The 13,543-nt window shown below is 44.0% G+C and overlaps 1 protein-coding gene across 1 annotated transcript; it reads right to left on the reverse strand.

Annotated features, from left to right (window-relative positions):
* Positions 1 to 10,764: 10,764 nt before the first annotated feature.
* POU3F3 (POU class 3 homeobox 3) lies at positions 10,765 to 13,241 on the reverse strand. Its single transcript, XM_074964683.1, has one exon. It carries the CDS (start codon positions 12,170 to 12,172, stop codon positions 10,877 to 10,879), a length of 1,296 nt encoding a protein of 431 aa, XP_074820784.1. The 5' UTR covers positions 12,173 to 13,241; the 3' UTR covers positions 10,765 to 10,876.
* Positions 13,242 to 13,543: the final 302 nt, after the last annotated feature.

A 13,543-nucleotide genomic window follows, 5' to 3' on the forward strand; every position in this document is an offset into this window, starting at 1 on the left:
TTTGTTTTACAGAGTAACTCTCCCTTTGAGCAGAACGGGTCAAATGCGCGACTTGAAAACTTGAGCGCTGGCAGCGAGACGCCCTTGCCTACCCAGCTGGATAATGGGAGGAAGCAAGGAGAGAGGGAGGCGGGGGGGAACCCTGCGAGGGAGACTTTGGCAGAAACATGAACTGCACGTAGGATGCTCTGGCTGGGGGTGGGCGGATAATCGCGAGTGACTTATCTGCGGGTACTAGGTACCGCATGGTTAACGCTGGTGGCACTGAGGCAAGTTCTAACCTCCCTCCTGCACCCCCACGCCCCGCAACTCCTCAGCGGCGGGGTGGGGGGAATGAGTGCGCGGCGATGCGCCCGGCCTGGGGCTTTGGGGAGGGAGTGCTCAGTCGCTACTCTGCCCCCTGCGCCCCCCTGCCCTCTCTCGCTGTCTTTTTCGGGACGTTGCAGAAAGGAGGGTGGCGGGAAGAGAGGTCCCAAGAAGAGTTGGCTCGTGAGCAAGAGCGAACACCTCCAGTCATCCTGGCTGAAACAGCCACCAGACCCCGTTTCCAGGTGCCCTGTCCACCGCTGCGCCCTCCGCCGTGACACCGGCTCTCCCAAGACAGCCCTGCAAGACGAGAGCCCCCCCCCCCCCCCCACCGTCTCACTCTGCCATTTTCAGAGGCCGCGGCCTGTGGCCCAGCCTTCATGTGGCTGCCCGGAAGACAGAGTCGCCAAATCCTGCTCCTGGGCAAGGTTGACAGAGACTCAGGAAGTGGGGCCCTTGGCTCCCTGCCTGAACTGGGGTGAGCAAGTCCATGGCTGGGGCAGGTGAGCTGGAAATGCAGCTGTCAGCAAAGGCGAGCAGGAAGAGACCCCCTCCAGGCACGTGACTGAAATCCAGGCTGATGCCCCAGATAAGCCAGTCCTTATCAACACCTCCAGAGAAAGCTTTCTGCTCCCCCTGATTACGGTCCAGCTGCAAGTGCCCAGTGTTTCATTCTCAGGGTCTTTAAACTCCTGCTGTCCACGGGCAGTCGCTTCTGTTCAAGCGATAACGCGATACCCCCTCCACAAGCCACGGCGTCGCTGCAAGTCAGCGTGGTAGCCGCCGACCCACGAGCCTTCTAGGGACTCAAACGCACGCCCCGGGCACAAGTTTCCTTTCCTTGGAGCTGTGCATAGGAGCCCCAGGATGGCTCAGGCTGATGGGAAGAGCTTAGGGGCAGGCTCAGCTGTTGAACGCGAAACGGGGAAAACTCTCGTCTAAAACGTTCAGTAGTTATGAGAGAACGGATAAAAATACGCGCGCAAAAATCTAGTAGATGTCAAAATCACTCAGCGCATATTTACAGTGTGGTTTTTAGGGGACTTGTGACAACAGTTTGGAGTGGATTGTTCATTCCCCTAGGGCATTCTTTTCCAATATGGGCTCCAAGGTGCAGTTCAAGGCTCAGGAACAAAGCGGGCATCTAATGGCAAGGTAATGGTCCCTCTTTTTTGTTTATTCTTGTGTTAATAAGGGAATTCTGCTCTACAGAGGTTGGCATATTGAGTTACTTAGATTTATTTGACAATTAAAAAGAATAAAGTCAACCAACTTGTTCTTCAGGTAAATATGTGTCCTGTGTTCTACTTAGAATGGCATAACTCCTTTCGCCTAACACTCAAAGACACATAGGAGTCACTAGCAGTATTAAAAAGTTCATTTCAGCTATTAATAATGATTAGATACACTCTAATCCCCTACTTTTAGTTTCAAATAAAAAAGAAAAAAGGCAGTATTTTCAAGTACACTCTATTATAGCCAAAGGGAGTCAGTCCCGGCTAAAAAAATCTCTGTTTTGGTTTTTAAACTAACTAAATAACCTGTTTTAATCACTATGATGTGAATTGGTGAGCACATCAGGAAACTGAATGTTTATTTATTTTCTTCTTTTGAGGTATCGATAGTATTTAATCTTCAACATTTCATAAAGCTACATGCTTAATTTAATGTCACTGATAGGAGCTTTTAGCATATGGAGTTAAGACATTTTTTTACACATATGTGATTGATATATATCATAGGCCGGCAGGATTTCTGTGTGCATATTTTAATCTTTTGTAAATAAACTGCGGTGTACGTGTGCATGTGTGTGTGTGTGTGTGTGTGTGTGTGCAAGAGAGAGAGAAGCAAATGAAGAGTCTGACACCTTACATTTCATCTATGGCTTTTAGTGTGGACTCTGAAACGAATATCTATTAGATTTCTTTGAGCAATATCCCAGTCGGTTAGATGGGCCTCTCTTTTGAATGAGAGTCCTAGAGGACGAAACAAATGTATGTTATTCCAGCACAATTCTTTACCAAACCCTTTTTTCCCCCTCCCCTCCCTCCCCCCTTTTAGAAAGAGTAGTTTCAGCTCTGCTTTTCTGGAACCATTCTCTGACGGTTTAGGGATGTAGTAATGATAAATGCTCAGCAGTTCTCATTTCTTTTGTACTTTATAAACATTCTTCTTGTCTGGAACTTGAAAAAAGCCCCACAAAATAGAATTTAATATGTCTCCTGTCCCCTTGCTCTTGGCTTTTATCTATATAATTCACACACAAAAAACACGCACTTCAGGTTTGTACCTCAGCTCTCTAAATAAGTGGTCTACAGAAAGCTACCCGGATTGATGCGACTAAGTTAAAGTATACATTAGTACTCTAGTTGGAAATGAAGCTTGGAATTGTTGAGCAAACAGTTTACTCTCTACTGTGGTGCTGCACACTGAATGCTGTATAGTGAGTTCTATGGAGCGCTGGCAGGAAAGCACCACCAAGCATGTCCAAAACTAATAACAAAAAGGTTACTATATATAAAACGTTTATACATCCAAAACTGCCTCAAGTTGTTTAAATTTCGGTTTCGTGCACATAAATATAGCAGCCATGCGGTTCCCCATATCCCAGTTCCCGCTTTTTTAAATCAATTCATTTCAATTTGAAAGGAAGGCCCCAGACACAAGTCACAATCAACAATCGTTTAGCTTTCTAACACTAAACATGCACCTTATAAAGAAACAGTATTGGTCTATGTCGTCTCAAACACATATCTTGATAGCCTGACGTTGTTTTTAAGAAATGGTCAAATCAGAGTAACAATCTCCATTTGTTTTCCTTTATAATCCAGCTATTTTTAAAGCATTCTTTTAAAAGAGAAGGGAGAATTAATTCTGCACATGAACGATGACTGGACTTTTGCAAACATGGTGTGGTAGTGTGATCCCAAACCATGATATCTGTAAATAAAACTCTTTCTATATAGTATGTGCATTTCAATAAACCTCAGAATACTGTATGTGGACACCTGAAATGGACTGAATATGCTACTAAAGAATTTGAATGCATTTAACAATACTGTTATGAAAATTATTTCCATGCCTAATATTTTATGTTGGTATTCAATACTAGAATGAAATGGATTTAAATCACCTACCTATAAAATAAACGTCTACTCTGGTCTATTGTCTTGTCAGTGAGATTGTCTTGTAAAAGGTATTGATTTTGTATTTTAAATATAAGAATTGATGTGGTGTTATATTTTCCTCTCATTGAAACATACTATAGACCTATTCGGAAAAGTCGTTAAACTTTTCCTTTTGGTAAAAACAAAAAACAAAACACTCCCACACGCCCCTATCCAATAAACCTGTTTTGGAATTACAGTTTTCAATACACTGTTAGAAAATATATTCTGGCACAAATTTCAATTGCTGTGCAAGGACTGCTTTTAAATGCTGGCTTTTAATCACAATTATTTTTTTATTAGCAGTAGGTGTAAACTGGAAGAAAATTTGATTATTTAACGGATGTTCATCCTATTATGGCTGAAGAAAGAAGCAAAGCAGTGGACAAAGATCTTGGGTGGTTGTGGGTTTCATTAGGACTACAGTCTTCACATATAAATCAGATTCTCATCTCACTGCTTTTCCTACCTAGAAATTTGTTGTATGTTTTTTTGTTTGCTTGCTTGTTTGTTTTAAGGTGAGTGGAAACTAAACCTTAGTGAAGGACAGAGATCTCTTCACTCAAATACATAGTGAAAGTGTTTTTTGACTAAAGGGACCTCCCATTACAAGCACCCGCTATAATAATGATAATTAAAAACCAAAAATCTGGTTCTTCAGCGAAGAGGGATTGGGGAATTCGGACAGAATTCAAAGGTCCCCTTTTTTCCTTTATACACATCCCCTCTGAAAAATACTGTCCTAGCACTAAGCATTTTTTAAGTTGCTTGTTTTACTCTTAATTTTTAATTGTAGCACTTTCATTGCAAAAAGTTTTTTTTAAACAATTTGCTGAATAAAACAAAACAAAGCAAAAACAAAACAAACCACAAACCCTCCTCCCGGAACATCCATCCTTCCCCGCAAAGAGCCTAAATGCAGTATACAAAATAGCAAACAAAAAAAGAGAAAGTCCAAACTATTACCAATGTCTTTGTATGCTAACTACCTGTACCGCCCTGCCCTTGAGAGAGGGGCCACTCTAACTTCAGATGCTGTAGTATAGTTCTGCCTTGCCGGTAAGACTGAGTGCTGGCAGGAAACTTTTTGGTAATGCTAAAGAAACACACACACAAACACACCCACACATCTTGTATCCAGTCATAGTTGTAACAACAACAAAAAAGTAAATTTTAACAGGAGTGGAAATGGAGTTTTTGAGGCAAACATTCAGCAAAGTGTCATTAAGACTTATAACCACCGTTTTTTTTCCTTTTGTAAGAACATGCTCACTTATACTAAACAGAACAACTTCAAAAGACAAAGAAAACCCAAGCTTTACAGAGTTTCATATATTTATTTATTTTAGTTTAGTTTAACTGCTGCTACCTACTGAAGTTTTCCCATGTCTGGAGAGATGTTTGCTTCTCCATCATTCTGCCTCAATTTCACTTTAATTTCTGTGGTTGCAAATGTCTTAATGTTTTCTGATTTCAGGGAACTAAAAATGGAGGGAAAAGATACTTGAATATGTGCCTCAAAAAGGTTTCAGTTTATAACTATCAGTAACACCAAGAGACAGCGCCATTAAAAAAAGTAGTTTTCCACTGCTCTTCAAAAGCCGTTATTTTTTACATCGCTTTTAGGAAGATAGATTAACAAAACATCACATTTCAAGCCACTCTGATCGGTAATTAAATGGAGGAGCCGGGTTGTATTCTCCTATGGCTTTTACAGAAGTTGCAGTGATCCAAAGTCAGGTTGCTGTGTCAGAGTGGCATTTTTATTAATGAGAATACAAAAAGCTTGCATATTCTTCGCCCGGCTTGAATTTAGTTGCTAAGCAACCGGTGTATGGTAATTCATCCGCGAAATTTAAATCTTTGAGAAAGGATCGTGTGTTTTGCTGAATGGTCGCCACGAGGAAAACAACCTGTGGGATCTGCAGCAGCTGCCACTGAAGAGCAGCACTGGCCGGCAGCAGGGATCAGAGCAGGACTTCCCTGCAGACCTCGTTGTCCGCAACCTGAGGACGCTCAGCCTGTTCTAAAACACAGCTCTCACACAGTATACAGCTGGCGCACCCACATACACAGGGGCTGCATCCCCCTCCTCACCCCTACCTCCACTGCCCAGCTTCCACCTCTCCGTTTACTACATGTGAAGGCCTGTTCCATCCTTTGCATAATCCACCTGAACCTAGTCACACATTAGTCAAACTGGTGAGAGATTGTGTAAGGTTACTCTCTCGACTTTCCCCCGCCCCCCACTATCCTCGTTTATCTCTCACTCAGAAAATTTCATATACTCTGGCAGCAAAACCATCTAGGGAAAGTTCAGAAGATCTTTAGTTCTGCTGATAAACCGGACCTAGAGCTCTAATTGCAGCAGCCCCACAAGAAAACCCCAATATTATACAGCTGAAATGCTGGAAATAATGACTTGGAGAGTTTAGAAGATACCATATGTGCTAATAAATATAATAATCTATTGAATATGACCTACTCTGATCTAAGAGAATAAAAGTTTCCGATTAAACAGCATATCCCTCCTATGAATTTTCCTTTCCCAGGGTGACAGGCTAGGTTAAAGATTAAAGAATGCAGCACCCTTATTTCCTTATTAAAGTCAAGGTCAAGCCCCTGGTGCAGAACTAGTGGGCATGACGTCACGTGAGTGACCTTCAGCCGCAGGTTAACAACAGCTCTAAGGGGCTGAAATGGCCAAGTGTCCGCCAAGGCTACACTCAATGCCACTGTCTGCACCCTGTCTTTGGGCCAAAGGCTGCAGGCTTCACTTAGGCAAAGTTCTCATTGACTTCAATGAGAGTTTTGCCCCCTGAGTAAGGAGTAAGAGTCTTGTTTGGCCTTTTCTTTCTCCCCCCAGCAGGACCCACCCTGCCACTCCAAATATAGTCCCTTAGTGTTACTTTGGCATTAAAGAAGATGGGGGGAGGGGCGGGTTTTTGTAATTCTTCACTGTATGATAGCTTTTTAGTTAGCAAAAAGACTGTCAGCCGAAAAGCTTCCTACTGCTGTGTCATTGATATCAAGGTTCCTCCCTTCTACTGAAGACCTTACTCATTCAAATATTTCAGACTACAACTGCAAATATCTATATGTGTTACCTCTGTATCCCGTCGGTTCATTTTATCCATCCATCATGCTAAAGAAGACCAATTTCCTTGCGGTATCTATCTTCCTGGGTTTATAAAAATCAGTCTATATCCTACATAATTCCAAGCCTGCATCAAGGGCCTATACTTGTTGCATCTCTTTTAGAGTTTGATTAATTACCCTGGAACTTAGGCAAACCAAACTACATGTGGCAAGAAGATCATCTCTACAATTTTGTCCTGAAAGCTGCCAGTTATAGATGTATTTTCTTCTATTTACATTCAAATTGGAACAAATATATCTGTATCTTAAAAGGTATATCTATATAAATATATAGAAGTGTCATTTTTTCTTTAGCTTGAAGATGTTGATAATTTATTACAAAAATAAACGAATAAATACAACAATATATTGTTGTTTTCAACAGGATAAATATTTTACAAATATATAATTTTAAAAAAACAAATTTAATTGTTAAAATTATTTAAAATATTACACTTATTGATAAAATTATCAATAGTATATACTGCATTTCATATTAGAACCAATTATTCTCTAAACGTTCCACTTAAAACCATTCATACAAAACAAATTATGAGCATTGTAATGTGCAAACACCAGTCACTACATTAAAGCATAAGGAATCTTTAAAGATAATTTCAGAAATGAACCGTTGTATTTTTAAACCAAGGGATAGCTCTTTGTTATGTTCCGAAAATATGTGGATCAACAGCAGTGAGGTGACTATTTTAAATACACCTGAAAATGATTCATAGTATACAGACTAGCCGGGGAAAAGATGGGATGTCAAGGAGAAAACTAGGGCGTAGTAGAAGACTGCAGAATATGAAAATGTAAACTAAAAATAATCACATCTCGGGATTACCCAGACTGATCAAACACAACTTTGTAAAACATTTGGCTTTCCTTTAGGTAGAAAAATAATAAGGAAAAATGATGAAGACTCAGTTACCAAACACAGAACACTGATATTATAAATGAATACAATTACTAAATTCATTAAGAGATCTGGCGATATATAACAATATTTTCATTATTTACATGTGTAACAGTACAACCCTTAACACAAAACCTCTTACTTATTATCTACCTCTTATTATCCCTTAGACTCACAACCCTGAAGTTCCTAAATACATTCAAATGATTCGATTTCTTATTGGGGAGGGTGGGAGGAAAACATGGCCTCAATTTTTGAGCACAGAATGAACAGATTTTGCACGTTCCTACTACCAAATGTTATTCCTCTAGTGTAAAAATCAGCCCTTCTTATGCAGAAATCCGCAAAGGTTGTCTTTTAATAGAAACCAGTGTGAAGCCTAATGTAGCTCTTTGTTGTCATCCAAATCCAGTAACGAAATACCACTAAGAAATTTAAATAGACCTACTCCATGTCTAATAAGCCACCACCCTTCATGTGTGAAAAATAGGGTTCCACCTCACATGTTAATAGTATCCACCACATAAAAACAAACCCACTGCTTCCAAACTGGAAGTCCTTTCTCTGATTTCCCTTGCATGTAGCAAAATTCATGATTCCTCCTTTCCTTCCTTCCCTCCCTCTCGCTCCCTCCTCCCCCCACCCCCAGTTATAAAATTACTGGGAAGCTCTTAAATTAAACAAAGAGAATAAATGAAATTGTCTTGTATCCCCTTTCACTTTTCCTTTTTCTAATATGGCCTTTTCGGATTTCACAAATCAAAACGAGCGTGATATTTACTAAGATCTGGTGTTAAAATAATGCATCCCAGTACACGGCTATATGGTTGGATTTGATTTATGAAAGTGACACAAGGCCTGTCAAAAAGGAATAAATGTGTGTTGTTTCTACAGCAGTTTTCTGGGGTTTTAACCCCAGCATCAATATCACATAGCGAGAAAGAAGAGAGGGAGGAATTAAATGGGGGAACGGGGGAAACCAGAGATTATTGAAAGCTTACATTAATAAAAAATAAAATATTTCTCTATAATACGTTTTCAGGGGGTACATAGAGGCATTAAATTTAGATCTGTAGTTTCGACAACATTACCAATTCAAAATGAAGAGCTGAAATATTCATTCACTTGTGTGTATATTGCAATAAATAGAGCAGATAAATATGACAGCCTACCTAGTGCATCTATTGGCATCTTTAACGTTACTTATACACACATTTGTTGTAAAGAAGGAATGGCAACACTAAAGTCGAGTGAAGGAAAAACTGTACTACACCACTGCACACCTCGTACAAAAAAGCCTAAAACAAACAAACAACAACAACAAAATGGTAAACTATGAGGACCGTAGGTAGGATTTTGAAAGTATCATCTCTATATTTTTTTTGGAAAAAAGTACCTTTCTTTAAATTATAACGATAAATTAAATACAAATATTATACAGACATAAAATGTGTCAAAATAATTTATACTGAAAAAGCCTCTAGCCTTCGTTTCTTAGTTTGAAAAGAGAGAAAAGAGACTAAACTTTAAAAAACATAACTGCTTTCAGTATTTGCCATTAATTATCAGTCCATACACTTACACATCTACTGCACTGAAGTTTAATCTTAAAATAAAACAATTATTTTAAAGAACGTGGCCTTTTATTCTCTAACCTTGCCTTACTATGCCCTTACACAGGACTATTTATGAAAAACTCTATGGAAATTTACTCTGTATACGGATTTATAAGAAATGAGTACTGTACTAAAATGCTAACAGCATGAATACTGGAACTCTGCATTTCCAGATACCTGAAGTAGATAACAGATACAGAAAGCAGGTTATCCTTCGTTCTATCACTTAAATATTTGCAATATTTCCTTAGGAGAACTTTTTCGACACAGTGTTTATGCATCAGACACAGACTATTTCATTCTAACAAATTTATTTTCTCAATCAGCTCTTACGGAATCACTACTCAAATTAAATTACAATCAAATTATCACATCAAAAGATACCCTTATTACCTAACAACTGTCCATATTTTCATTTCATTTTGATTTGTGCTCGTCTGAAAAAAACACGTAATACAAGATCTGGGGAAAAATAAATTACCGTTTTGCAGCAGTTCATAGGTATTCTGAATAAAATATTAAAAGAAGTCATTTAATGAAAATATAAAGCAAATATTTTTAGATCAACAACGGATCTAACAATTCTATATTGCCGTCTTTTTGAAAAGTCTGTTTATTAAAACCTACCAAAAACACTGCTTGGAAATGGCAGTATTATATAATCACATCCACAGCACCCATTCAATCAAAGTTGGCAACGGATTTAGGAGAGGAGAAGTTCAGATAAGTGCAGCTGCAGATGCTCAGTACTTCTAAATCCCTTTCTCTGAATCAGTCCCGAAATAAAAATAAAAATATTAATAAAAAAAATATTAGCAGTGGATTTTTAAAAGGAATCTTCCACGGTGATTGGCAGCCGTCAGGAGCACGACTTTGACAGCCCTAAATTATTTCCCTTTCTCTGGCTGTTTCCCTTAATTCATGAAAAGTCCTTTTATAGAGCTCGAACTTTAGGGACCAACAATCTCTCCTCTTTTCTTTCTCACGGTGTCTGTCCCTCCCCCCCCCCCCCAGCTTTCGGTATGCGGGTATTTATTCCCATATTTTTGTTTATATATATTTGCTTCCTTATACAGTCTGCTTGTGTTTAGTGCAGTGTGCATATTTCCCTTCCCCCCTCCCCGGAGAAAGTGACCCTTTTCATTTTGCAGGATCCCCCCTCCCCCCGAATGGATATCTTGCACCAAAATTATGTGGTTTGGCCAAGAAAAACAGGGTCCCGGAATGCAGCAGGCACCCTCCGACCAGGCAGATGATTTTGCTTTTGCTTCCCTTTTTTGGATTGCTCCCATAAAAAAAGAAAAGTGTGTGTGAGAGAAAAAAGTTTCCATGATTCATATAAGAGAGCCCTTTTGGGGGGGGGCATTTTTGGGTGGTGGGGGCATAAAGGGAGAGAAGGGGTGGGTGCTGTTCATCGCTGAAATAGGGGATAATTGAGAAATGTTTACAAAAAAAAAAAGAAGAAGAAAAGAAAGAAAAAAAACATCTGCAGTTTTGGTGCATTATGCATCTCCACCCCCTCCCAACCACAGTATAAATGTTAGCGCTCGGATCGACCTTTTCAAACGTTTCATATAGATATCTATATCTATGTATACATAGATATATATACTCTATATATAGATAGATAGATAGTCGAAACAAGTCTGGATTTTTGTGTGTGGTGTTGTTGTCGGTCCCCCCTCCCCCTTTCCCTTTCTCGCCTCTCTTCCTTTCCCTTACTGTTGTGACTCTCACTGCACACTTGTTTGCAGTCCATGGTGTGGGGGCGGCGTGTCGGAGTTCACGTTGCCGACCTGGGAGTAGACATCGTCGGGGGTCTGCTGCTGGATCCCCGGGGGGGTCATCCTTTTCTCTTTCTGCCTCCGATTGCAAAACCAAACCCTGACCACCTCCTTTTCCAGCTGCAGACTGTCCGCTAGGTTCGTAATCTCCTGGGCGGAGGGCTTGGGGCATTTCAGAAAGTGACTCTCCAAGGCCCCCTTGACACTCACCTCGATGGAGGTCCGCTTCTTCCTCTTCCTGCCCTGGGCTGCGATCTTGTCGATGCTAGTGGGGCTGCCCGTGGAGGAGTCGGCTTCCTCCAGCCACTTGTTCAACAAAGGCTTAAGCTTGCACATGTTCTTGAAGCTGAGCTGCAGAGCCTCAAACCTGCAGATGGTGGTCTGGGAGAAGACGTTCCCGTACAGGGTGCCCAGGGCCAAGCCCACATCTGCCTGCGTGAAGCCCAGCTTTATCCGCCGCTGCTTGAACTGCTTGGCGAACTGCTCCAGGTCATCCGAGGTCGGCGTGTCCTCATCCGAGTGGGGGTCGTGGCTGTTGACCCCGCCGTGGTGTTGCTGGTGGTGCTGATGCTGGTGGTGGTGGTGATGGTGGTGGCTGGGGTGATCCCCCAGCTCCGGCGTGTCTCCCCTCACCAGTCCTGGGTGCACTAAGCTCTGGCTGCCAGGGGGAGGGCTCAGCATCCCGTTCACCGTGAACCCCCCCGGCTGGGAATAGATGAGCGATTGCTGCTGCTGTCCCCCGGCCATGGACGGGAGGTGGGCGGCGGTGGTGGCCCCCCAAGCGCCCGGGTGGCCCTGGTGTGGGGGACCCAGGTGGGGTGGCCTGTGGTGCAGCGCCGTGCCGCCGTGCAGGTCGTCTCGGCCGGAGTTGCCTTTCACATCGGGCTGCTGCTGCTGCTGCTGGGGGCTGCCGCTCATCCCCACCGGGCTGGTGGACCAGGGCGAGCCGGCTTCCACAGCGGCGGCGGCGGCGGCGGCGGCAGCGGCGGCTGCATGAGGCAGGGCTGTCACCCACTGGTGGGCATGGCTCAGCATATGGCCGCCGTTGCTAGCAGCCATTGCTCCCTGCATGAAGTCACTTTGGACCATTTTGACGGAGGGGTCGCCCCGGTAGCCGCCGGAGACCGAGGTGACGGCGACGCTGCCCGGCTGCATGCCCCCGCCTCCCGAGTCCGAGTGCACGATGGAGCCGGCGGACAGGATGCTGTTGCTGGGTAGGTAAGGGTTAGAAGCCGCGGTGGCCATTCCTCTCCCCCACCCCCCTGCCTGCTGGCGTGCCACCAATCCGCACAACTGGGGGCTCTTCGGCTCCCTTTGTCAACACCCTCTCCCGGGAACTCGCGCTGCTCCGCGGGAACCCGGGGCTCGCCTCCTCACCGGCCTCGTTGGCGTTTGGCCCCGATCTCCCGTGAGCTCCGTTCACCTGTTAACGCCTCGGCGGCTTCTTTTTGCAGGAAGACAAAATAATAATAATAATAATAATAATAAAAATCAAAGCTCAAAAACGGGGGGGGGGGACACAACGGCGAGCCCCCTTCTCCTTCTCCCCGTCACTCCCTCAGGAGCACATCTCGCCCGCGCAGCCTTCCCCTGCCGGAGCGAAACTTTTTCTTTCCCTTCCTCCTCGAAGGCTTTGTGCGCGCGGGTGGGTTTTCTCTCTCGGGCTCCCTCTTTTCGCTCTCTCCCTGCTCGGCTCCTGGCTCTCGCCTCCTCCTCCTCCTCCTCCTCCTCTCTTGCCAAGTTTGGTCGGTGTCCTAGGAAAACTTCCTGGGCTGAGGCTGGTGGCGGCGGTGCTGGGGATGCTGCTGCTGCATGTCTCAAAGTTGGGCTCTCGCAGGAGCGCTCTGTCCCCTTTGAAACGCAAGTCCCTTTGGAGCCTTCTCGCTGGAGGCACAGGCTGGGTGAGACATCTTCCCTCCCCCCTGCCCCCCTTTTAGGCAGTTAAAAAAAAAAGACAAGAAAAGAAAAGAAAAAGGAGGGAGGTGGAGAGACCGTTCTCCTTCCCTTGCAAGGTTGGTGGTTAATTCCAGCAGCGGGCTGCGGGAGGAGAAGAGCCTGGGTAGAGAGGTGTGCGTATGTGTGTGTGCATCTAGGGGCTCCTTGGTACACTAACTCCAGTGGGGGACGTTGGCTGCTGCCAGGCTTGCAGAGCGTGCCCGGGTGGTGCTGGGAGGAGAGCAGCGCGGCTCGTCCCCACCGGCTCGCTCTCCCTGACAGCTCTCTCTCTCTCTCTCCCAGTCCCTCCCTCACAGCGCGGGGACTGCCGAATGTTTACCCTCCGCCGAGCGCGCGCACCACCACCACCACACTTTCCCAAATACAAGGAAGTCGAGCGCAAGGGCCCCCGCTGATTGGAGACCCGCTGCGTGATTGACAGAGCCAGAATGACTGGCTCCGGACGCGAGGCCCCCCCTTCCGGCCGTTCCGATTGGTTGCTTTTTAATTTAGGCAAAGTGGCGTAGAAGCTGGAAATCTGCCCCCCCCCTCCAGCTCCCTTCCCGGCCCCTCCTCTTCTTCTCCCCTCAACATCTTAACTCTTAACGCCCAGCGGATAAATCTGAGTTCTCCCAGCACAGAGCAATTTGGGCATCTAGGGGAGGGAGAGAGAGGGAGAAT

Source organism: Natator depressus, chromosome 1, assembly GCF_965152275.1.
Source record: "Natator depressus isolate rNatDep1 chromosome 1, rNatDep2.hap1, whole genome shotgun sequence".
In the NCBI taxonomy this organism is placed as follows: domain Eukaryota; kingdom Metazoa; phylum Chordata; order Testudines; family Cheloniidae; genus Natator; species Natator depressus.

Excerpts from the sequence above, each read along its gene's own strand:
- POU3F3 (XM_074964683.1), bottom strand. The coding sequence starts at position 12,172 with ATGGCCACCGCGGCTTCTAACCCTTACCTACCCAGCAACAGCATCCTG.